This window comes from Squalius cephalus (genome assembly GCF_949319135.1).
Source record: "Squalius cephalus genome assembly, chromosome: 18".
Lineage (NCBI taxonomy): Eukaryota > Metazoa > Chordata > Actinopteri > Cypriniformes > Leuciscidae > Squalius > Squalius cephalus.
This window is the reverse complement of record NC_137139.1, coordinates 27,418,547-27,446,532: the sequence shown is the minus strand read 5'-3', so window position 1 is coordinate 27,446,532 and position 27,986 is coordinate 27,418,547. Positions and strand designations below refer to the sequence as shown.

The 27,986-nt window shown below is 36.6% G+C and overlaps 1 protein-coding gene across 2 annotated transcripts; it reads right to left on the bottom strand.

Annotated features, from left to right (window-relative positions):
• On the bottom strand, nt 1-18,986 carry acp1 (acid phosphatase 1). 2 transcript variants are annotated; one of them, XM_079848226.1, is made up of 6 exons: nt 18,912-18,986; nt 11,945-12,018; nt 11,223-11,336; nt 8,219-8,280; nt 5,404-5,509; nt 1-367 (listed from the first exon to the last, which is right to left on the bottom strand). In XM_079848226.1, the coding sequence occupies exons 1-6, from the start codon at nt 18,952-18,954 to the stop codon at nt 290-292; spliced, it is 477 nt and encodes a 158-aa protein (XP_079704352.1). In that variant the 5' UTR covers nt 18,955-18,986; the 3' UTR covers nt 1-289. The 2 variants fall into 2 exon arrangements, with proteins under 2 accessions (XP_079704352.1, XP_079704353.1); XM_079848227.1 differs by lacking the exon at nt 11,223-11,336 and adding an exon at nt 11,056-11,169.
• Nucleotides 18,987-27,986: the final 9,000 nt, after the last annotated feature.

Sequence of the window (27,986 nt, the reverse complement as noted above, 5' to 3'; positions counted from 1 at the left end):
TAATTTCAGTATTTTTTGCCGGTTTATTTTGGTGAATTTACCATTTTCAGAGAGTATGGTCAACAGAAACAGTTTACAGCTGCTCACACAAGCATCCTATGACAACGTATTTTACAGTTAAGACAAAGTGCTTCTCTTTAAGCTGCTATCATTTGGCTTGCGTGCTTAGCTTATGAAGACACTTAAAGAATGTTTCAATCAGATATTTATATTTGAGTTTCTCATGATGAGGCGTCGAAGAGTTCCAGAGGATGGTCGTTGTGTGTGTGTGTGTGTGTGTGTGTGTGTGTTATGAGTGCTGCTCCAGGAAGACTTTGCAGCACCTCGCACACTGTTCATACACCGTCTCAAAGTCTTTATCACTCCCCTGCAAGCGAAGACAAACAGAAACCATTAAAGACACCAGATCAAAGACAGCACAGCTGAAATGTCTTGATAATTGGTTATGAGCATATTTAGCCCTAATTTACTGCCTGTGTTTTTTCTCTAGAATACTTGTGTGCATTAGTATGACGGAACTGAAACAATACTTTTTTTTTGCCTAATCTGAGCTTAAAAGTAATACCTATGAATTATAAAAAACCTTATTGGCAAACAGTGGAGCTGCACAAGTATTACAATACTGGCCAATAGAATTAATCTGTCTATATAAACAACAACAACACCACTAAACTAACAACAAAAAAACTAAAATCAGTCGTTTTAAATGCTACAAATGTACTTAGACATCATTCACAACATTATAATGTATGAACAATATATACTTCTTCTGAGATTTGCAACAGAAAGAATGTCCACACAGCTCAGGGGGTTAATAAAGGCCTTCTGAAGTGAAGCGATGCAAAGAAAAATATCCACATTTAAAACTTTATCGACTAAAATAACTAGCTTCCGGCAGACAGCCGTACGCATCGATTTACGGCAAAAGAGTAACCCTTGACCTGATGCATGACGCATTGATGAACCCGGGAGTGCAGAGGATAGAGCAAAACAAAACACCAGTCACGAATTAGAAGTCTAAAACGAGAATTTTAAAGAGAAATGTCGGAGGAGCTTGAGTTTGTTGCCCAGCCCTGTTTGTTTGAACCGCGAGAGGCGTCAAAGCTTACGCTACCCCTACATCCTACGTCATACATCGTCAAGTGTTAGTCTTTTGGCGTAAGTCGACTTGCGTAGGCCGTTTGCCAGAAGCTAGTTATTTCAGTCGATAAAGTTTTAAATGTGGATATTTTTCTTAGACGGATGCATCGCTTCACTTCAGAAGGCCTTTATTAACCTCCCTCAGCCGTGTGGACTTTTATCATGGATGGATGTACTTTATGGACTTCAAAACAGAAACCAGCCATTCACTGGCATTAAAAATCTTGGAAGAATTTTTTAATATAACTCTGCTTGTATTCGTCTGAAAGAAGAATGTCATCTACAACTAGGATGGCTTGAGGGTGAGAAAATCATGGGGTAATTTTCATTTTTGGGTGAACTATTGCTTTAACGTGAATTTCTCTCTAAAGGCGCATCCTTATCCCATCTATGGAGATGGCAAGTCAGAATTGTCAACTTCATCTTTGCAGCGGACACTGACTCAGAAAACACTAGTTGTTAAAGTCCTCCTGTAGTCATTCAATTTTATCCCTAAAAACTCATCTTTGATCACCGAAATGACATATTCAAATGTTTTTTCATTGAAAAAAATTCTTCATGCTTTAAAATAGCTTGAATCTAACACTACACCTTGCCTTATTTAGTATTCAAGATTCTATGAATATGCAAATTAGCCCCACCTCCACTCACTCACCAACAAACGGTTTGACAAACACCAGTGATTTCAAACCGCGTTTTTGAGACTGTTTGGTTCACTGCAGTTTTAAGGAGAAAATACTCAGCAATGGGTGTTGATTTATGAATTTGCACATGGTTTGTCTTAAAGCAAATTAAAAACATCACATCGACATAAACAACATTAAAAACTTGATTTTCACCACAGGGGGACTTTAAAATGTTCAGAATGTTCAGCTGTTTTTTCTGACCCATTCATAATCCAAAATTTGAAATGCTCATTATAATGGTTTAGTATTTCTCTGTAATGTTGATATATATAATTAAACTAGTATCCTAAACGTCCGACTAGTCGACTAACAGCTTAAACAAGCGACTACTAGTCGACTAGAAAAATCTTTAGTCGGGGGCAGCCCTAAGCATTTGGCTGGCGAATTGGAGCGCACAGCAAACATAGTACAGCGTACAGGCCAGTTTCCTATTCTGCACTGGCAGAAAGGCCTACACAATTCAGCCAGCTGGTTGTCTGCCATGAAGAAATACAAGAAAGGAAACATACAACTTTACACCTTTCAGCATGCCAAAGGATAATCTTCAACAACCTCAGAATGGCTGTGGCACACGTGTTCTGGAAGCCTTCAGCCTAGTGAAACATCTTCACAATGTGTCCTTAATCAGCCCTTAGACACCTTCTCACTTAAAAGCGAGTTTGCTGGCCTTCACAGATGTGGCTTGGAGAGCTGGTGGTGAGAGCGGAATGACCTGACAGTATCTGGAGGGGTGAAAGCTAATGATCTCACATGGGGTGGCCTGTTAGGGGCTTTCCAATTTCTATTTCTCAACACACTCATCCGTTCCCTCCCTATCATCTCTCATAATCGGACACTGCACCCTTCCAAACATCAGTTTTGAGGTTTTATCTGTTGGCTAATAACTTTTATGTCATACTTGGGTGTTTGTGACATGTTGTGACACTAAACACCTCTTTTTAATACGCTTAATAATACTCTTACATTGGCTTTATTTCAGCAAACAGACATTGAACGCAATCAGATTCATCCAGAGTTTTTGGCCTAATTGTTAAAGAGATACATCACCCAAAACAAGCTGCAATTTTATCGTAATTTATTCACCGCATGCTGTTCCAAAGCCATGTGACTCTTTCCTCCATGAAACACAAAAGGAGATTATTGGATAATGTGGACAAACTTTTCCATGTAATAACAATTGAAGGAAGACTAAAGTTCTCAAGCTTCTAAAAGGATGCAAAAGCACCATAAAAGTGGTCGATCCCATTTTTGATCTATGTTCAAAGTCTTTTAATACTATATAATAACTTTGTGAGGAACAGTCCAAATTTAAGTCATTATTCACTGAAAATCTTGATCTGGTTTAAGAAACTTCAACATAAGCCCTTCTTCTGAGTCTGATCTTTTCAATGAAAACTTTTCAACCGAATCTCTGGCTCTCCAGTTCAACTGCATTCAATCAAATAGTGTCTCAGTAATACATCATTTTATTTGTCTGTTCCTCAAGCAAATCTATTTTATGACTTCAGAATACTTTGAATGAGTCATAAGGAATTATTTGTAAAGTTTATTTGTATTATAAGTTTGAAAGCCTCAGCCCAAATCACTGAAACTGTATGGAGCCTCCTTAAAAGAAATGCTCTTTTTTGTGATCCAAGAAAGAAATACAGGTTTTGAATGACACGAGGACTGAATTTTCATTTTTTGAGTGAAGTATTCCTTAAAAGCTGTCCTCACCCACAAGACATTAATATCCAGTAAGTGTTGACAGTTTGCAGAAACTCTGCAAATGGAGTACGCCTTAAACACACACAGATATCCACTGAGGAATCCTCATTCTTAAACATCAGTCAGGGGCCAGGACCACACAATGCATCAAATTTTCATCTTTTCTGAAAAGATCTAGACTGAGGACATGATTTATTGGCTAATTTATTGCATAAGTACATGATTATGCATTTATCCAAGCAAACCACAACCAAATAAGCAGCTTGCAGCATTCCAAAAAAGTTTTCTTTACACGATCAACAACCCTCAACCAACCACAACACACACCAATAAAATGTGTATAATTTAAAAATAAAATTATAAAAAAATTAGGACTGTCAGCGTTAACGTATGTGATTAATTTAAAACCCTTAAAGCATTAAATTAAAGCAAATAACGCAAAGTAACTTACCGAAGCACGTGAAATTGTGTCATTAACGTGCTTGCACATTGATGATCTTAGAAGTCGGGAGTTTATCACTCTGCGCTAATGTAAAGAAAACCAGGCTGACTACATCAGAGATGGCAGAGAGATTAGTGACTCGCAGCTAGTTTTCAGTGAATTATTCATTAAAGTGTGTTACGCTTTAAAACACATTCTCTGTCATGTTCTTTGATTGTTTCTGAAGTGCACAAGCCCGCATGCATCGCGCGCTGTGTGAAATACAGACTGAACGGAACGTCAAAACATCCTAGGCCAGATGTATATTGATGTATGTTGCTATGTTTAGTAATTCTGAATGGATCTGTGTATTGTAGTAGGCATATGCGCTCAGGTCAAGGCAGTTGGATTAGACTTTTTTTGGCTTCTCCATGTGGTTCTGTTCAGTATTGTAACTTGACTAAAATGTAGACAAGCTCTTTGCTGATGCACTGTACACATACTTTACACTGATTTCTAAAAAAAAAAAGAATTCTTCATGTGTGCTTTGGTGTGCATGCATTTATAAATTAAATGGACTCCTTATAACATTTGGTTATTTGGTGTCCTTCTGGAGTCTCCAAATGTCCTTTTTTTTTGGAAAGACACTTACATTTACCTTATGAATCACCCTTCAATCTGATTGTTTACTTTGCTGGACAGAGCAAATGATGGCAAAATGAACATGTTAAACAAGATGGTGTATGTCTAATTTTACGACGAGTGTGCAATTAATCACACAAAAAGGTGCGATTACATTTTTTAAGAAGTCCTATAAAAATATAATCATCAAAAATAATGACATATTAGCAATAGTCCTGGCCACAAACTCACACCATTAGTCGAGCCACTGCTGTCTGTCAATGTCGGACTGGTCAGGATGCACAAACAGAGCAATGTTTCGATAGTGCCACAGTGTTTTCTAAAAAATTAACCTTACCTTCAGTTCTCTTTGTCTATTAAGCAGGGATAGAAGTATTTCAATATCCAAAAAAGCAATATACAAAACGTGAAATTATGAATCATCGTGAAATCACAAGAATCCTCCTTCCAAACAATGATTACATTTTTAAGATGAATGTGAAAAGGAAGTGATGGTTGTGGGAAACATCCAAATGATCTAACATCACTAGGTTGATTTGAAACGGTTCACACACTAGTAAACAGCTGGAGTCGCGATTATGGGATGAACATGAACCCTCACCATATATGTTCTTAGACCATAGGATCTGAGGCATATGTCCAATTGATTGGATCTTTCATAATATCTATAAATAATGATAATATAATATAATATAAAAACAGGTTTCTTCATTTTATTTTGGGCCTTTGGCTACTTTCATTGAGTATTTGGCAATAGATGACCAGGGTTTGGCACAAATCTTGCTGTGTGCATGTGTGTATACTTACATAGTACGGATCTTGGATAATAAGCTGTTTTTCAGGATCGTAGGAGCCGAGCAGCTCAATCTTGGCTTTGCTGTTTTTTATGCTGCTTGCCTTCTTGTTCAGATCTCTGTAAGAAAACAGTACACACAGCTTAGATCCTGTGCAGCCAGTGAACTGGTGCATAATCATATCAATGGTGTGATTTCTTAAATTCTTCCAGATTAATTCACGAATATGATTTGATTTAAGCGCAAATGAAACTTGACAGGAACTGTCTGTTCTTTCTGCAAGTCTCCCAGGACCAGGATGTTGCAACACACACACACACACACACACACACACACACACACACACACACAGCTGAAAAAATCTAAATAAATTACTCATAACAACACACATAACAACGCCAGGGTACTGATAGCTCGTGTGGTTAATCATGAACGACGAGACTATTAAAAACAAACAATAATCACTAGGAATATACAAAACTATGTATCTTCAAACTAGTCTGTGGGTTGTTTGAAATATGGTTTTTCAAGAGAAAATAAAATAAAATAATATAGATAAATATATTTAAAAAGTGCATCAAATGCACCAAATTTGACATTACTGTTTAATTCAGGATGGATATAAGTTTAATCAAAAATATTTTATTCTATTGACAGCCTTTTTTATTCAGCAAGGATGTATTAAATTTATATTTAAGGCATTTATAATTCCATTCACCAAAGAACCACACTTGTTTTAAACATGGATCATAATAATAAAAAAAAAATCAGCATATCAGAAGGATCATGTGACATGAAGACTGGAGTAATGATGCTCAAAATTCACCTTTGCAAAGGAATAAATTACATTTTAAAATGTATTCAAATTGAAAAGTGTTGTTCTAAATTGTAATAACATTTCACTACATTATTGTTTTTATTCAGCATTTTCTTTTGCTGAATTTCTGTGCCTTGGTGAGCATGAGACTTTAAAAACATTTAAAAAAATCTTACCGACCCCAAACGTTTGAATGGTAGTACGTTAAAATATATAGTTGCCTTTAAATTTTAGGAAGGGAGTACCTAACCTCACAAGAAGATAACGATATTTGGGGGTCAGTGGCATCAAAAAGTTTGAATGATTATTAAACTAATTGGTCTTCAAAGGAAGGTCTGTATTATTAGGCTGGTTTCAGATTCACCTGACAGTGATTGGATGAGTTTCTTAAGAGATATTCACATAAGATGACATTTAACAGCCCTGCATTTAAAAACAACAAGACAAAGCACAACACAACTCAGGAATCTCAAAGAACTTAAAAAAAACAAAAAATCTTGACCAAGAGTCTCATTAACTCTACAGTTCAGAGATCATCCCTTCCAGGTTTGAACCTATGACCTTTATGTAGGATTACCAGCTCAGACCTTTAACCTTTAAGGCACACCACCCATTCACAAAATAATGTCAAAATATAGCAGGAAAAATACAACAATTGATGACCTCACATGTATATTTTCAATCTTGATTAACCCAAGACAGATAATCATCGCTAAAGCTTGACTGTGAGATCGCGTCAGTCTGCCGTGCTGAGCAACGGAGAAAAAGCAGAGACCTGGAACCACAGAGAAAAGACAAGGAATCTAAAGAACTCAGTAATCTTCTTAATACGCACTGGATCTAGCAGGAACATGTGATTCCGAATACAATATAGAACTCGGGTCAATTTTAACATTGAGCTCATTTTTTTGTAAATTTGGAGTGCTGTCAATACAGAGAACAACGACAAAAATCGGTGTTGCCTACACAGTGTTATCCTCTTTTTAAAATTTGCACCCTGTTGACTTCAATGGGGCAAGGATGTTAAGAGGCTAAAAGCAGGTTTAAAACTTGCCCCATTGAAGTCAACAGGGTGCAAATTTTAAAAAGAGGATAACACGGTGTAGGCAACACCGATTTTTGTCGTGTGTTGATTAGGCCAAGTACAGATACTCAGTGTACATAAGTACAGTAAATATACTTTGTTAATGTCCACCTCTGAATATAAATAATCTGGGTGTAAAACGTTTTGAGCTTGTCCACTTTCGACCACCGGATTTCTTTCGCAGTGTAAACGCTCATGTGGTCGAATGCGTACGAACAGCAGCAAAAGACCGCCTGCTCTCCGCCTACTGACCCAATGTGTAAACATTATGGGAAGTGTGCTAGCCAGACGGGATTTAAACTTAGTCGGCTGAAGACTCAAGTTTGGTTTGAAGAGGAAAAATATACCAAGCACGATTTTCTCTCACCATTCCTGATTTCTAACACACACTCACAGCAGTTTGGTGTAGTCTTGTGGCTGTCAGAGCAGAAACGAAAGTTGCTGCTCTCTGTATGTTTTTCCGTCGTCTCTGGGCACGTTCATATGTAAATTGTGCAATCTTATTTCGTCCATTAGATCGAAAGAAGTCCATACATAGACCTTTACCTTGAAGAAATCAGTACAGAAGAGGTCGAAAGTGGACAAAAGAGACGGATTAAAACAACAGGTGTACACGGGAATGTGTCTCCCTCGTCTACTTGTGATCCGATCGACCAAAACGTCTTAATACCAGGTGCAAACAGCCTGACAAGCATGTAACTGACAGTATCAAAAACAGGCAGCCAGACGGACGGAAAAACTTTATATATACACACACATATCTAACTTTATATATGCACACACACATACATACCATATACATTCATAGGTAATGTTTTTTGAGGGTGGGGTGAGGGTGTCGTGAGGGTGTCATATCTTACACAAGGTATCAGAATAGCCACATTTAGGATCCCACCACCAAAATCCCAATTGAACCCCTGCACATACCTCAAGTTGCTATCGTCCATGCAGAGGATGTGGTCAAAAGTCATGAAGTCATCTTTGGTGACCTAACAAACAGAAAGACTGTATAAGTAACCCATGTAACACTTCATTCACATTGTCCATGCAGTGACCCACTAAGCACGGGCCAGTGGTTTCGCCCCCAGCCCCCCCATTTTCCTCTCTAATTCTTCCTGTCTTTCACCAAAAGAGGCAAATATCCAGCCAAAAGAGCACGTTGCTGGCTTGGACAAGTTCCAGGGAACATAAGCGAAAGGCCAGAGAACGAGTAGACGTGCCGTCTTTGCCTGTTCGAACATTCGCTCCCATCACTCAAGACATGAAGATAAGAAATGGATCAAAGCACATCTGTGGCTGCATATATATGCGTGCATATATTGAGCAAGAACACATTATTCATCTGGGACGCCACTGCACAGAGTGAGCCATAATAGAAATCTATGTTTCCAATTTACAAAAACAACAAAGAGCAAGTACTTGAAATCATGAATAACACATACGTGTGTGTGTGTGAGAGGGGGGGGGACTAGAAACGCCTCTTTGGCTACATGTGTTTCCTTGTATAATTGGGGGCTGTTGATTTGTGTGAGGTCAACGGGACAAAGATGTCTTTAGTGTGAGCTCAGCTCTGTACAGCCCCGTATGAACCTGACCTCTAAAGGCCGAGCTAAAGCTTGCCCACATGACTGGAATATCTGACTGACGGCTGGAATCTGTGGGTGGAAAGCACGCGAGTTCGCAGTTTCTCTTAGTAATAGGTCAGTAATAGGCCAGACCATGTAAGCCTATATTTCAGGCAAAGTGATACAGCAGCCAACTTATGTTTGACAGGTTTCAATGAAGCCATATAGGTTGTGATAACCAGCAACATAAAACTAAATGAAAACTAGTGGAATAAAGGCCAATAGTATGAACAAATATGCTTACACGCCTAGCACCAGTGGCGAAATCAGAGATCTAGAGGAATCTGTGATTTTGCAAAGTATTTAAAAAAGCATTTTGCTCTGATGTGAACATATACACACATACAGCTGGGTCACCAAATCTGACAACACAGCATTAGAGGTTACCGAAATCCAGATTTTATAATAAAAAAATGATAATGTTTGATGCATAAATAATCAAAATGGTTAAAACAGAGAAAATTTACAATCATGAGAGAGAAAAAATAACACTCAGACAGCATGAAGTAAATTCATTTGTTTTACCACACCTCTCACTAGACGCGACTGTTAATTTACCGTGCTCACCATAATGTGAACAAGGGCAAGGTGCGCTCTTGTGCGAACATTGAATTGTTACTGAAATCCTGTCACAGATTTCTTTAGGTCACCAATTTCTGCACCATTTCCTAGGCTTAGGCTTACTGTTGTCACACTGCTCAGTCACTTCATTTGCCCCATCTGCCTGAAACTTATGTAATTTATATTTAAGCAATAGGCTATCACATGAGCAAGAGCGCTGTTGTTCCAAATACCAACAGGAAATTTCATATATTAAGACCAACTGCAAGTGTGACGTTTTTATAAAACAGCTCAATAAATAAGTTAACATCGAGTAACTTACGTTTGAGTCACAATATTTCGAGTTAGAGAATCACTTGTTGCCACCTACTGGCGTAACTTAGTAACCTGCACACATAGTAACAGAAAAATCCCCACTACTTGAGAAAAAAAGCCTTTGGCCTGGTTTCACAGACAGGGCTTAGATTAAGCCAAGATTAGGCCTTAGTTCAATTAGGAAAGTAGCTTTTATAAACATGCCTTAGAAAAAAACATTACTTGTGTGTGCATCTTGAGACAAAACAATAGCACAGACATATTTTTTAACATGTCAGAGCAAGTTGCTTTCAGTTAAAACTACTCAAACATGCATTTGAAACAGCTCAAACATGCATTTTAGTCTGTGACTAGGCTTAAGCCTTGTCTGTGAAAACCGGAGTTTATGTTAGTCTGTGGGACCCACCCAGCAACAGCACCAGTACAGCTTCCCTGGAAAGAAGGTTAGTTATTTTTAATTTATCTCTTTTTGATTTATGTATGTGCTATGAAATATATGCTTGTGATACATTATGGACCAAACGTGTCTTATCACAATACACACCAAACACTATTTGGAAGCCAGTTCAAAACAACAAACTCTGTGGAGAATTTCCTCAAGAAATGTACAAGATATGTCAGAAAACACAGAGGGAGATGGAGAAGAGGGGTCAACAGCAGTCACGGATGCCTGTCAAAATCAATTTATAGGCAAGAAGTTAAAAATAAGGAAGAAAGATAAAACATATATGGTGTGTGACAAAGATAAAGTGCTTTTGGCTGTAATTTACGATTAGAGAATGCTCACACCAGTTCTCTTGCCAAAACTGGCTTTATTTGTGTATCTGCAAGGTTTCCGTATGAGTAACACTGACTGAAGTTAGTGAAATTTTGCTAAATGTGTCATTAACATTGTACTGTACATCAGTACTGTGCGGAAAGCTTCTTGCACTCTTTCTCCTCCATCTATCCAGCTTATATTTAATGTAAGAGCGTTAACTTGAATGTGCAAGGCTTCCAGTGTCATACGCTTCCAGTTATATTGGCTATACAAAAAAGTCTGTTATGCTGTTTTATATTGCAAACTGTTATTTGTTATCATGGAATTTTATCTTGTTGTCGTTGTCATTAACACGGTGGTTTGTAGTGCAAATAATTCTCTGTTATTCCTCTAGTTATTTAACTATACCAGAAATCTCACACATTCAAAGAAAACAGCATACTTCCGCATAGCAAAATAAGGTGGATATCACATGTACAGACAAAATCCCACATCTGCAGTACCTGTCGTGCCCTGTGATCTGTCTCTATGCCATGTTTCCTGAGGCAGGCCAGACCACGGGCGTCAGGAGCGCTGCCAATATTCCAATCTGAGGTGGCACCAGAGTCTATAACCCACTGTAACACACAGAGAACACGGTTCTAAATTGCTAATCAGGACCCCGCCGTACCTGCCGCGCCACGTGCCTCATGGACACGCCGTGTTTCTTCATGCAGGCCTGGCCACGGTGATCCGGGGGGTTTCCAATCTCATAGGTGGACGTGGCGGCACTGTCTATTGTCCACTGAAGAGTGAAGACACACATACACACAGCATTGATGATGATGATGATGAAATTATACACGCAAACAGAACAGAACAGAAGAATAACATTTATCTGAAGAACTAGATCCATACTGTATGTTACTACATGAACAATCGGATCATGTTGGCCAAGTATTTTCTTTTGAATATTTCTGGCCTTAAACTTTAAGGCTGGAATGAATCTGAAACCATTTCTTTGTATTTCGTCTTTTGACTCTTGTCAAACATTTTGTACAACAACATGTCATGTTTGTCCCTTGTGCAATCTCAGTAATAAAGTCAAATCTCCATAAGAGCAAGTGTATTTGGCAAACAAAAATAATCATGACACTGATACACTCATCCAAAGGGAAGATGAGGTGTTAGGCTAAAAGTAGTTCAGAGATTTTTGCTCTGGAGTGCCAATGTCACTTTGTTACATACCTGCTAGAACTTTAAGACCAGATACATTACATTCATCCAGAAGATGATGCACTGTTGAAATCTATTCACTGAAGCACATGCGATTATTTATAGTCTTTGTAAGCTAAGACCAAATGTTGATATATACATCATTCAATAAAAGAAGCATCACAAGCAGTGACATACCTTGTCCACCACCCCACTGTCTGTGGCCATCTTCCTGAAAACAGCCTCAGCGATTGGGGATCTGCAAATATTCCCTGGGTATTGAGGAGAGGGAAGAATTGTATTGCTTTAGATGTCATGTGTATTACATGTGAGCAAATTCCATATACACAAACATGTACAAAATGTTTCACATCATCATCATTACTCCACTTCAGTGTCACACGATCCTTCAGAAATCATTCTAACCCCTTAACGCCCACTGTCGCGAATTTGCAACAAAACCCTTCCATTCAGACTGCAGGCGAGATAGCGTGTGTTTTCCCCCAATGCCTGTTTGTGCACATTCGATACATACCTAGGAACATTTTGCACGCACTGGTTTCTCGTAGGAGCGGTCGGAGTGGGAACTACATCCGGTTCACCGAAGCTAATATTTTGGTTTGCAAAATCCGCATATCAAGGGCGCAAATGTGGAGAAATTGCCCAAAATGAGTTAAGTTGTGCTAAGATAAAAATATGTACCAGATTATTGATTGCTTCTATAGCTATGTTATTCATATAGACTTCATGTGACGAATATTTTTTACGTACTTTGTAGATTTCTGTTTGTAGCAAATTTGCGACATTGGTCCATAACGGCTGGATTGGGCTAATGGCTACATATTATAATAATGCTGTATTTAGATGGTTTCAGCCAAAAAAATTTTTTGGTTTTTTTCTTTTTTTGCACAAAAAATAGCATGTTAGGATATAACACTATAAGAATATATGAAGAGTTCAGATGCAAAAGCCTCTAAGTGCCATCTGAAATTTTCCTCTAAAATGATCATTTTTATCAAGCTCGTATATTTAAGTTCAACAATTTCACTTAAATGGCAATGAAAATGACCTATTAATTGTCATTTAAGTGAAATTACTGAACTTAAATATACAAACTTTATAAAAATGATCATTCTAGAAGAAAATTTCAGATGGCACTTAGAGGCTTTTGCATCTGAACTCTTCATATAATGTATGCACTGGAGAAACAAGGAAAGAGTTAAACAGAGTGTAACATGGAATGTATAAAAACTACTGTCAATGTTAGGGAGTAGGAGAGTGTTTTGTTTCTTGCTGTTGTCAAGATTCATTAATTTGTCAATTAAAGTTTATAAGTTCTAACAACTTTGTGCCATGAATAAAATCTACATACCTGAGATGGGAAAATGTGTTTTATTAATTTTACCATTTTGTAAAAATTACCCTAAATGCCTGTTGTCGCAAATTTGCAACATACCAAAATTTCTATTTATTTGTTGTGCAAAAGTGAAATTGATAATCTCAACATTATTTACCATCTACTTAAAGGCAAAAACAAACATAATTTTTTTTTATATATACAGCTATATAAATTCAGGCGTTAAGGGGCTAATATGCTGATTTTATGCTCAAGAAACATTTCTTATTTTGTGCTGTTTTATATTTTTGTGGAAACCGTGATACATTTCTTTTTCAGGATTCTTCGATTATTAGAAAGAGCAAAAGAACAGAAATATTTAACACATTCTTGCCTAACTAAAGTATTCATTTCTTCTTCTTCTTCTTCTTCTTCAAAAAAAAAAAATAGTATATATATATGGGTCAATGACGTGAGGGGTCATTTTTTGTCCAAAGGCCTTAATAATAATAAAAAAACAAATATATAACATCCAAAGTATGTAAGGTAGTACAACTTGATCTCTTTTACTGAATCCAAAAGGTTTTAATAATATTTTACTACATATAAAGGTATTTTAAAGATTTTGAAGTGTCAAAAAGTCATTCATTTTAACCGTCCGAAGGCCAATACAGCAATTTCATTTGAGATTAAAATATCTTAAAATTTAATACATTTATATATTTTTTATTCTGGCATGATTTTATAATTATATATCAACATAGTGCAAAATGGTATTAAAATTATGTGAAGTCGTTGCTTTGTTATGAGAAAGAATGTCCGGAAAAATGATTTTCATTTATGTCATTCAGAGTAACCAATATGAAGGGCTCCATTTTGGATCAAGTCATGTGGTCAATATTATGTGACAGGATGTGACATCATTCAGACACCTGCAAAGGACCGCATGGTTGTGAAGCAAAGTAATTATCTCTCTCTTAACTATTAGAAAAAATTATGTTTTCACTTGCTCATACGTATGTCCCCAAATATCAGGTCATTCGGTACAACCGCTATAAAACATGGATAATGTTGTAATATTTTAAAAACTTTTACTAAATATAAAATGTTTGATTGTCCTTTTGGTAGCTAGCTAGCTAACTAACAAGCTAGGCAGCTAGATATCAGCCTGTTAGCATTGAATGAAGATTTTGTCATTCGTTATAACCAAAAGAGTCATTCGGTTAAACCGAAATTTTGGTTATAACGAATGACTTACTGGTTGTATCGAATGACAGCAATGTATGTTGGTCATATTTGTACATGTCTGGAATAAATAAATACAACATTTTATTAATAGAAAATGTGCAGAGTATATTATTATAAAATTTAAAATATAATTTTGACAGAATTTTGACCTTTTTATAGATTTATAATTATATCACTTCTGGGCAAGGATCAATGCTAATCCTGTTAAAAAAGAACAAATGCTCGCCAAAAGAAGGGAAAGGTATCATTTGTTTTTATTATTTATATTATTATATTCAATAATATAGGTGCCTGAAAGTACCCCATAGACATACTATGGTGAAGGGAATGCCCAAAAAACCTGGATTTTTATCCTACTATGGTAAATTGCATAGGGATTTTGTATTGAACATGATTTTGCAGCACAGTGTCATAGAGACAAGGGGGTGGGCTCATTTTATTCAGGCAACCAATCAGTCTTTCAAGATCATCATGAAGCCATTAAGCCACACCCTAGCAACCATTAAGAGCACCCTAGCAACCCAAACAGAGAGGGATATCTTCAAATCCGAAAATTTTTCATGAATTTATAGCATAGCAGCTCATTGTTTAACAATTTAAACATTTGTTCCAAGAACAATTAAATGCTTTAATGTTTTAGGGCCCTATCTTGCTCCCAGCGCAATTGACTTTGTACACCGATGCTATGGAGCGAATTATGTGCCATAATTTAACAAACAAATCCAGCATTTTGCAAACAAACTCAATCTACTTCGCAAAGGAAAACTCGACTCGCAAACAAACTCGATCCGCTTTGCAAAGGAAATCTCGACTCGCAAACAAACAGAAAGCAATGTGCAAGCACAAAGGTCACAAATGCGTGCAGGCAGATTTTCTCACAAATGCGTCCATGCAGATTTTCTCACAAATGCAGTTGAGCAACTTCCTCTTCTAAAACAGTAGATGGCGCTAAACTATAGGCTAATTTAGCGCTAGTCTCCCAGGAGAAGCACTGATTTGAAACTTGCCTTTGCCTACTACAGCTGAGGAAAATGACCGGAGAACGGGTGTGTTTCTGTCTTATTTGATCTATAATTAACTTTTTTGAGGTTTTCTCTTGCCAAACGTTTATTGCATATCTAGACAGAAATCCACATTAGCTCTTAGTAGCACTTCACTCTCTCTAGGATCGGGGAATCTGTAAGCTGAAAGCTCTGCCATCTTGTTGCTTTTTGTCATTTTTTTCTGCATCGGACTCATGCGAAATTACTAAATTAGTGATTATGTCTACACTTGAACGAATCTATTTCTTTCGTTCTCCATAAATGAATGAGAACATTTAATTTAATTGAAAGGAGGCTCCCACTTATTTATTTATTTAGTTGGAATTCAGTCAGCTTAACAGTTAATGTAATAAAATAATTAATAAAAAAAAATAAAAATAAAAAAAAACAATATACAATTGTTTCTTATCTTGCCTGTGACGTAGCCTATGCAGTGCCCAAATTATTATTTTGGACACACAAATGAAACCCGCCGCTCAATTAAATGAAATGTTCTCATTCATTTATGGAGAACGAAATAAATAGATTCGTTCAAGTGTAGACATAATCACAAATTTAGTAATTTCGCATGAGTCCGATGCAGAAAAAAATGACAAAAAGCAACAAGATGGCAGAGCTTTCAGCTTACAGATTCCCCGATCCTAGAGAGAGTGAAGTGCTACTAAGTGCTAATGTGGATTTCTGTCTAGATATGCAATAAACGTTTGGCAAGAGAAAACCTCAAAAAGGTTAATTATAGATCAAATAAGACAGAAACACACCCGTTCTCCGGTCATTTTCCTCAGCTGTAGGCAAAGGCAAGTTTCAAATCAGTGCTTCTCCTGGGAGACTAGCGCTAAATTAGCCTATAGTTTAGCGCCATCTACTGTTTTAGAAGAGGAAGTTGCTCAACTGCATTTGTGAGAAAATCTGCCTGCACGCATTTGTGAGAAAATCTGCCTGGACGCATTTGTGAGAAAATCTGCCTGCACGCATTTGTGAGAAAATCTGCCTGCACGCATTTGTGAGAAAATCTGCCTGCACGCATTTGTGACCTTTGTGCTTGCACATTGCTTTCTGTTTGTTTGCGAGTCGAGATTTCCTTTGCAAAGCGGATCGAGTTTGTTTACGAGTCGAGTTTTCCTTTGCGAAGTAGATTGAGTTTGTTTGCAAAATGCTGGATTTGTTTGTTAAATTATGGCACATAATTCGCTCCATACGATGCATGTATAATTCCTATTTTGCACCCGCGCACAGCAGACTTTTCCCTCCACACACAGCAGACTTTTCCCTCCACAGACGCACACCGGTAAATTTGGAAATGAACTTGCGCTCCCGGGGGCGGTTCAGGGAAAAGAGGAGGCGTGTTCCGGCGCAAACGTTCCCTGGTGCTATTTTGCAGGTTTAGAAAACAATTCCGCCACTGAAAAACCTAGTCTAAAGTCAGTTAGTGTCAGTCAGCCGTGTTGCGCATGTTATTCATATGCTATTTTAAAGGCGCATGCTTGGCCATAATCAATGTAGCGTGTGCACAACGCATACACTTTGATTGTCTCATCTACACAGAAGCAGCTAAATCATTCATTTTTGCAAATCATACATTATTACAAGAAAAAATATTAACACACGAGGGAAATCATTGTTGTGTCCATGAAGATGTGAAAAAATAGGCATAAATCTAGCTTTCACATTTACCCAAATTATCATACGCCTGTTAAACCGAAGCTAATTTGGGTGTGTTTCTCCATCCCCAATGTCACTTCTCTGTGTTTTACGGCCCTGACGAGAACGTCGGTCTCCTCGGCTGTGAACCGCTCCTGACGTGCGTCTGGCAAATCCGCTGTTATAATAGCAATCTGCCATGGAACAAGCGTGCCTGCTCTTAAAGGGAATGTGAGATGTTGCTCTGATTGGTTTATTTCACGTTACGCCCAAACCACTCCTATGAATAATGAAGCAACTTCAGACCAACCCATTTTAGATTTGCAACCCATTTTAGATTAGTCGGGCGCAAGGGTCATTTATCCCACCGGTATAATAGCAACAGCGCCCAAGACCCGCCCACAAAGTTACTTGTGTTTCACGCTTGATACTTGCGTTTCAGATCGTTAAAATAGGGCCTCTAATGTTTTAATTAATATAATTTGCGTTACGAGTTATATGTTCATTCCAATATCAAAATGTTGGATATCAAAATGTTTTAATGTTTGAAGTACTTTTTACATTAATAGCCTATTATATTAACAATATTGTTAATATATATTAACAATAAAATGTTCTTTTGAAGCTATTTGTGTCTGTTTATTGTCTTAAATATTCATAATGTCAAGGGCAGCAGACATGGTCATTCGGTATAACCGGCCTTGGTCATTGGGTAAAACCGATATAGTAAATATTTAAATCGAATAATATTGTTTTTAATAACTAAAGGAACTACAATAATACAAATATAAAGCAGATAAGGCTTTTTTTTTTTTACATTTCCCCTTTTCTCCTTTCCCTGTGCAATGTTTTACTTGAATATGTTAGAGTGTTTAGAGTAGTCCAATAAATGATTACATTTATGAGATCAGTGATAATTTTATTTAATATTTCTTCTGTGGTACACACTATATACTATCTCAACATCAATGTCAAATCAGTTTTTTTCATGAATAATTATCTGAAAATTAATCATTTTAGATATATTCATGGTTAAACCGAATGACTTTTTTGGTGACAAATTTCGTCCATCTTGTAAAAAATTTTGCCAAAACAGTGACAAAAAACAAAAACAGTGTTAATTGATTGTACAAACCACAAAATCTTATTGTTAACACCTAGGTAAACTAAAAATGGTTTCAAATATAGTTATATCTCCATTCTATTTTTTTACACTTTTAAAAACCTTATTCGTCAATGACCCATATATATATATATATATATATATATATATATATATATATATATATATATATATATATATATCTGACACCAAACTTTTGACAGTATTGTATACTTATATATTTTATGTAGGCTACTTTCCCTGACTACTTGCCATAAGATAAAAATAGCCAAATAAATACATAAATAAAATCCATAGACAATAAAGCATACACTTTTATGCAAACTGTAAAGTGGATAATAAAAATTACCCTCATAACGTTATGAAAATGTGTAAACCTTAGTAAATGGGATTAATTTAGGCCTAGTTTTGTTGAGCAGCATGACTCACCCCGGGCAAGTAAAAAAAAAAAACTATGTATTAGCCTAAACTATGTTTAAGAGAATAAACATACGGGTGATCAATGCTGAAAATATACATACAGTATAGCTTTAAGCGCCAACATTAACACGAAGTGTTTATTAATGTCTGAATGGATGAGATTTGCGTGTGATTGCATCAGTATGCAGATCCTATAGGCTCACGATTCATTCACTGAACGAGGCCAGTGAAAGAGTGATCATCGATCGAAACGGTGATGAAGGTTTGACTCCAGCTGAAATGTTACTTTATCGGCTTTCCGTCTAAGCATCACAAGTTAGAGAAGGTCTGGCGATATTTTATAATCTTTCTTACCCAAGCACACGAATAACACCGACCTTCCACCGGGAGCCGCCATATTGGTTACTTGAGGGTTGCCCGAATTTCCGCCTGTACCAAATTCACCAACAAAAAAAGTTTGTAGGTTTGTGAAGACATACATGAAAGTGTTTAAAATAAATAGTTGTTTTTAAAAAGTATTTTTAAGATATTACTAGTGTACAGTATATATCATTAATAATTTGAAAACCTGACCTACATACACACCTATAATTTAATTCAATTGTATTCTCTCTCATACATCATAAATCATAGCTATGACGTCCTCTAACAACTTTAGTATCACACAAAGTTTCCAGAGCATAGTTCTGGGAAAATGTCTTGTGTTATGGTTTGCCAGCAATGCCTAAACTGCACAATAATGATTAAGAAACTTTCCCTGGTGTCTTTTCAGGCTTGCATAAGCTTAATCAGTCCCGATTCTATTATTGGTATCATTATCCCGAGGAATGGCGTTTACAGATCTAGGTGGTCAGGTTGTAGGAAAGTCCTGTTTTCCAGACCATATTTAGAGGAAGTTTAGATTGAACTATTTTTCACTCAGCTTGCCCGGCCTGCTTAGCCATTTTTTCTCTGTTATAAAACCAGATTATACTTAAGTGTATTGCTCGTGAACACCAGATGAGTGAATTTACTACACAGCAAAATATATGTGCATGCACATCTGACAAAGTCAGCATAAGAAATTCAGAGAGCCTACACTCAAAAAAATGCCTCATCAGTTGAATGTATATTAATCATGTGGCAAATTTCCACATAAAATTACTACATTGATAAAGCTGTTTGTAATCATGTCTGTCGGATGTAATCAAACTATTTCTATCTGAATTATCACAATTACATTGACCTAATGTAATTTTCCTCAAAATCAAACTTAATAGTATTACATTGACCTAATGTAATTTTTTTGAAAATTAAACTTAACAGTATTTCATTGACCTAATGTAATTTTTTTGAAAATTAAACTTAACTGTATTACATTGACCTAATGTAATTTTCCTTGAAAGTCAAACTTACTGTATTACATTGAACTAATGTAATTTTTCCAGGGTAAAATATAACTTATGTATTACACTGACCAATGTGTTTTTCTATAGGTCTAACAGAATGGCAAATATTCAAAATTGACTATATTGTGCTGATCATAGAATTGCTTCCATGCATGTCTTTCACATTGTTGCATACATTAAAAATATGCCATTACAGTATGCACACCAAAAAAGCAAACAAATCAAATAGCAAGTCAAACAGTTTATTCATTTCATAATGCTATAAACAGTTATAACAGAAATGCAGACAAAACAAAAAAAAAAAAACTAAAAACTGATCTACTCAAACCAAACATCTTCAGCTAGCCTTTGTCCATCCAGATTCAGTTTTTGAAAGACCTCGAAAGTATGCTGCAGGTTGGATGGGTACCTCAGATCCAGAGAATAAATTATGTCCATAAGCAAAGTGATGGCACACAGCACAGTCTGAATTACAATTGACACTTCTTTTGGTGGTTGTTGTGCACCCTCCGCATGGACCACACAGATCCACAGACCATCTCAGCTTGCTTTCTCAGCCTTCTCACAATCCTTGAAATTGGAGAACACAAGAAACACAAACAGTGTGTGTGTAATGGTCAAAACAACAAAACATCCCACTAAACTTGCATTACAAACAGAAATATATATATATATATATATATATAAATGTATTAAAAGAAGTCTCTTCTGCTCACCAAGGCTTCATTTATTTAATCCAAAAACAGTAATATTGTGAGATATTTTTACAATTTAAAATAACTTTTCTTTTTGAATATATTTTAAAATGCAATTTATTTCTGTGTTGGTAAAGCTGAATTTTCAGCATCATTACTGCAGTCTTCAGTGTCACATAAAAGCTTTTATATTCCGAAAGGATGCATTAAATTGATCAAAAGTGACAGTATATAGACATTTATTATGTTATGTTATTAATATTATGTTTATTCTATTTCAGATAAATGCTATTCTTTTGAATTTTCTATTCCTCAAAGAATCGTGAAAAGAAATTGTACACAACTGCTTTCAACATTGATAATAATAAATGTTTGAGCAGCAAATCGGCATATTAGAGTGATTTCTGAAGGATCATGTAACACTGAAGACTGGAGTAATGATGCTGAAAATTCAACTTTGATCACAGGAATAAATTACAATTTAAAGAATGTGGATCCTGGATATGTGGATTACTGTTTTTGTGGTATTTTGGATCAAAAGATAGCCTTGGTTCTACGTCAGAGCATCGGAGCGTCCCCGAATCTTTCTCCAGCGTCCTTGGCAGGGCGGCGGGAGTGAATTTTGCCGCACTCGCCGGCGGCCATGTGAACGTACAGTAACTCATCCTCATGTTTTTCCAACCCCGTAAGACTTTCGTTCATCTTCGGAACACAAATTAAGATATTTTTGATGAAATCTGAGGGCTGTCTCACTCCTTCATAGGCTTCTTTGTAATTGAAACTTGCCAGACCAGAAAGTTAGTAAAAACAATGTTTAAAATAGTCAAATTGACTACAGTGGCTCAACTTTAAGTTTATCAAGCGACACAAATACTTTTAGTGTGCAAAAAACATACAAAAATAACAACTTTATTTAACTATTCATTTTCTTCTATGTGGGCATCTGAGTGAGTTCACATAGTGTAACAGCGCAGCGCTTCTGGGTTGTACGTCAGAACGTAGGCTCACTATTGGCTGACGCTGGTCATGTGTGTGATGCATGTGACATACAACACATAAGCGCTGCATTGTTGCACTATAAAGCTGGTAAGTCCCGCCCCTTCTGTAAAACCCCGCTGGATCTCTAGGTTGAAAAATCGTCAATGCAAGTGAATTGGAGAAAATAATTATTTTCTGGTCCCGTTTGAATTGTGCCATGAATGTGAACATATGTTGTCTGTGAATTTTTTATATAACTTTTCATGTTACGAGTTTGACAGTGTATGGTATGATTCTTCGGCTAGCAGTTGTGGAAAAGACATAATGAGAAAGACTACATGTCGCCTATGTGACGTCACCCCATAAAGTTGACTTACCCGTGGTTTTCGCCAACCTCAACGATTTTGTCCTCTCCCTGAAAGAAGGCGGTGAAGTGCACCAAAGACACAGCCATGTTTAGCGGGATCCGTGAGCTAGTGTCCGTGTGCGAATGATGGTGACGTTTCAAACGCGTCGAAAGCAGCGAAGAGTTGTAGTCACAAAGTAGCCACAAAGTGCTCTCACACAAAGTCTAACCGTATCAAACTTCTACCCGCTAAATTGTAGCATTCTTCACACGAAAGATTATATAAAAAAATTCACAGACAACATATGTTCACATTCATGGCACAATTCAAACGGGACCAGAAAATAATTATTTTCTCCCATTCACTTGCATTGACGATTTTTCAACCTAGAGGTATATTGTTTGCGCACTAAAAGATGCTAAAAATTTGCGTGGCTTGATAAACTTAAAGTTGAGCCACTGTAATCACTTGGACTATTTAAAACATTGTCTTAAATAACATAGAAGCTTTTGAAGGAGTGAGACGGCTGTCAGATTTCCTCAAAAATATCTTAATTTGTGTTCCAAAGATGAACGAAAGTCTTACGAGGGCTGGAACAACATGAGGGAGAGTAATTACTGACAGAATTTTCATTTTTGGGTGAACTAACACTTTAATATTAGAAAAAAATACACAAAAGTTAAGAAATAGCTTTTCATGTGTAGAAATTGGATATACATATTTACATGTGTTTAAGCATAGCTTAAATATAACATACCTCATCCAACACAGCCAAAATGTTGTATATCTTTATTTGAACAACTCCTTGGGCACTGCAGAAGAGACTTTGATGAGCCTGCAAGCAATATGAAAATTAATGTTGATTTAGTTAATCATTAGTTAATCATGTGAATGTGTTCTTAATCCATGGTCATAATAATTGCATTGTAGCTGCCTCATAATACATTCCTCAGGTAAATAAAGACAAACAAAAAAATTACAGTTTTAGCTTCTTCTGGACACTTTTACTTTGTTATACCCATTCATAATCATATGAAAGAGGTCCACCAGTCGACCATTGTAAGTGCTGACTGATGGTGACACGGTGCGCATTTACCTCTCTATGGATGTTCCATTATTCCCTATGCCGTCCGCAGCATGGCTCGCAGTGCCCTTCGAACTAAACATGTTCGCTCCCTTTGGATTCGAATCTCACTCAGATGGCGGAATGCTCTCTGTTACAATCCACTATACGGTCGATTGGAACGCACTTCGAATCACTCTGGCGACTCATTACTGAGTAAAAGATTCGTTCAAAATGAACGACCCATCACTGGAGTAGATTGTATATTTTTACATTTTAGATACATATCATTATTTGTTATATATTACTGAATTTATGCTTTTAAAAAAGATGCCGCAGAATGTGACGTCATATCACGACCGTTGCAAAGTGCGGAGAACTGTCAGTAATGCGATCGCTTCCTTACTGTATCACCAGAAAATGAGATTCTTATAGTTTAAACAATACACAAAACAAAACACCTCAGAATACAGACAATTGTAACATCTCACAGACTTAAAGCTAATGGTAAAACTAAGTTACTGATTTCAATGTCAACGACGGAAACGTTTTTTTTTCACCATGGAATACAGCTTCGCCTAACAAAGTGTACATAGGGGGTAAAATACTTTTTTAACTGTAACTGGGTATGAAATTGCATTGTTATTGTAAGAAATGTCTTGAATAACGTTACTCACCCAACTTTAGCAGGATCCGTCGAAAGTTCTCTCGACTCCAATCAATGGCGGCAAAAAAAGTTTCTCGAACACAGTCCACAGCTCTCAGTGACACGCGCAGTAGGCGTGGTCAGGCCACAAACGTAAATTTCAGTCATTGATCCAAGTAAATTCACTCTCATTACATGTACAACCTAGGTAATTTACATTTCTTCCAAAAAACAAAAATACATCTCCTTATAAATGTATAATATTTGAATTGATCTAAAATGAGTGATTTATGTTCATCCAATGAATGCCCATGAGCACTTTTTTGAGTGTAAAGGCTATGGAGTTGGGCCAATAGGATCTATGCAGTAATGTAACATAAATCTATGGAGTAATGTAAGCATACGATGTGTTTTTTTTGTTGTGTTATTTTTACAATATTTTTTTACATAAATTCATTTGGTAGACACTTTTAAACAAAGCACCACACAGCGCATTCAATATATACATTTTAACAGTATCTTCTAGGAATTAAATCTATGACTTTATCAACATCAGTATGAAAGTAGCCTATAAACAAACACTAGTACATTCACATGTCTGCCCTTGTCGATGCAACTTTCATCTGCAAAAAAAATCTCCTGAATAGAAAATAATAAATTAAGTTCCATTTTTTTAACACAAGTGCTTTACGTGTTCATGAAAAAAAGATATGTATAAGTCCATTCATTTAAGAACATAAAAATAAAAAAGGAATGAAAAATAAGAAAAAGTTGATTTAAAAAATGAATAAAAAGACATAAAGAATAATTTGAACAATCACTCTGTGTTAAATGTGTTGTATGGAAAATGTGATGAATAACTGGTCTTTTTATACCAGTCAAAATATATATATATATATATATATACACTCACCTAAAGGATTATTAGGAACACCTGTTCAATTTCTCATTAATGCAATTATCTAATCAACCAATCACATGGCAGTTGCTTCAATGCATGTAGGGGTGTGGTCCTGGTCAAGACAATCTCCTGAACTCCAAACTGAATGTCAGAATGGGAAAGAAAGGTGATTTAAGCAATTTTGAGCGTGGCATGGTTGTTGGTGCCAGACGGGCCGGTCTGAGTATTTCACAATCTGCTCAGTTACTGGGATTTTCATGCGCAACCATTTCTAGGGTTTACAAAGAATGGTGTGAAAAGGGAAAAACATCCAGTATGTGGCAGTCCTGTGGGCGAAAATGCCTTGTTGATGCTAGAGGTCAGAGGAGAATGGGCCGACTGATTCAAGCTGATAGAAGAGCAACTTTGATTGAAATAACCACTCGTTACAACCGAGGTATGCAGCAAAGCATTTGTGAAGCCACAACACGCACAACCTTGAGGCGGATGGGCTACAACAGCAGAAGACCCCACCGGATACCACTCATCTCCACTACAAATAGGAAAAAGAGGCTACAATTTGCACAAGCTCACCAAAATTGGACAGTTGAAGACTGGAAAAATGTTGCCTGGTCTGATGAGTCTCGATTTCTGTTGAGACATTCAGATGTTAGAGTCAGAATTTGGCGTAAACAGAATGAGAACATGGATCCATCATGCCTTGTTACCACTGTGCAGGCTGGTGGTGGTGGTGTAATGGTGTGGGGGATGTTTTCTTGGCACACTTTAGGTCCCTTAGTGCCAATTGGGCATCGTTTAAATGCCACGGCCTACCTGAGCATTGTTTCTGACCATGTCCATCCCTTTATGGCCACCATGTACCCATCCTCTGATGGCTACTTCCAGCAGGATAATGCACCATGTCACAAAGCTCGAATCATTTCAAATTGGTTTCTTGAACATGACAATGAGTTCACTGTACTAAAATGGCCCCCACAGTCACCAGATCTCAACCCAATAGAGCATCTTTGGGATGTGGTGGAACGGGAGCTTCGTGCCCTGGATGTGCATCCCACAAATCTCCATCAACTGCAAGATGCTATCCTATCAATATGGGCCAACATTTCTAAAGAATGCTTTCAGCACCTTGTTGAATCAATGCCACGTAGAATTAAGGCAGTTCTGAAGGCGAAAGGGGGTCAAACACAGTATTAGTATGGTGTTCCTAATAATCCTTTAGGTGAGTATATGTATATATATATATATATATATATATATATATATATATATATATATATATATATATATATATATATATATATATATATATATATATATTATTTTTTTATTTTTTTTTAGCAACTATACATTAAATTGATCAAAAGTGACTTTAATAATGTTACAAAAAATATATAAAATAAGTGCTATTCTTTTGAATTTCCAATCCCTGGTCACTGGTCACATCTGAATTTTATAATTTACAGAATTTCACTTGGGCCAATTGAAAAATTTAGATGTGACCAGTCACTAGAAAATTTTGAGTTGGGGAGGTTAGAATTTTTTTACAGTGTTGATAATAATAATAAATGTTTCTTGAGCATCTTCAGCACATTAGAATAATTTCTGAAGGACCATGTGACACTGAAGACTGGAGTGTTACAAATTCAGCTTTGTCATCACATGAAGAAATAAAATTGCATTACATAGAAAACAGTTATTTAAAATTGTAATCAAATTTACTGTATTTTTGATCAGATAAATGCTTTGGTGAGCATAAGAGACTTCTTTCAAAAACATTAAAAACCCCAAAACAGGTGAGTGGGATTCCAATGCATAGTATAAAGGTAACAATTTGGAGATTCCCATAAATGTCAGTATTTGCAGATAAGTAAATGTCATATATGTGGTATATTAGGTATCAGCTTTCCTCCTTTGGCTTTGATGCATAACACTGTCAAAGAGAATGACTGGTGAGAGATATAATGAAAACCATATTCCAAGATCAGTAACACAAGCAATGCCAAACTTTGGGAGGTGATGAATCCAGCCTACTGAGAAATCCAGCACAGCTTCTCTGTACAACAACAAAATTGATATCCATTGACATAGTCATTCTGTTTTGACTGAACAGAATTATTATCACAACTACTTTCCCCCAAACTTTTAGCGTTAGCACACAAGCCATGCAGATATTAATCTATACATCTTGATCTCTGCACTGCAGCGTATACATGCTGTATTCACAAATTCAAATTCAGCTGGTTTGCAGCTGCTCCGCACACAAATCTTCTTAAGGTTTACTTCTCGATAATGAACTTTCATTAATTATGTCTTCACGTTAACATCCTCAGCCTTGCATACGGACACAATATGCCGTCTTCAGGAAATGCCTGTCAGATTTGATTAAATGAAAAAAAAGTAAATTTATTCCCCATTTGAACTTTCCTTGTCTGCACTTCATCCACTTAAATTGTAAGTGAACTCTAATAAAATCTCATTTGGTCATGTGCACATCACTGACGCATTATTCAAGACATAAATTGTAATGTTGTGTGTTAAGAGACATAATCATAACTCACCCCAGACCTAAATGATTAACCTTGGAGGTCATGCAACCACATTGCTGTTTCCTATCAGAAATCATGTCTGGAATCATTCATATTTGTTCAGAAAAACCTTGAACGATCCTTAGGTGTGGAACGGACATTTTGCTTTGTGAGATGTGTAAACAAGTTAGAAGCTTGTGGTTTTGGTTGTAATTTGTCCTGTTGCGGTTTCACATGTTAAAATTCATGATGATGAAGAGGGCTCTGTATTTTTGGAGTAACTCTCATTGTGGGCTTTAGGATTTGCATTCCACTATCAATGTGTTGATTGAGTCTGTATACAATTATTGTTATTATGGGTTGTTTGAGATGCAGCATGCATGAATATTTAAAAATGTCCACGTGTTTCAGGCCAGACTGACATGATAATGAGTCTCACTCTATAATATATCTCATCTGGTACTTTCCAGCTTACTGCACAGCAGGCCCCTTGAAACACATAAATTACATCCGCACAAATTCCTGGTTCTGACTTGGTTGAGCTAAGAAATGAATTCTGGGCTTCACTTAAGTTGCTTTCTGAAGTCAGCATTTTAGTGCATTTTGCACATTGAGCAATGCACAAACACTCCACAGAAATCCAGCCGGGGAAAAGTCTTGCCAGGGTGTTGATATGATGTCGTTACAGTGGTGTTTGATGTGTTGCTATGCGGTTGCTAGGGTGTTTTGGGTGGTTGCTTACTGGCCATGAGTTGTTATTGTTTGCCAGGTGAAAATCATTAGACTGATGGCTTAGGAAAGTCAGAGCAACTATAAGTTATTTTATTGATTCAGAAATTATGTATAACAGCAGGTCATCATGTGTGATCTCTCGCGCGGACACACA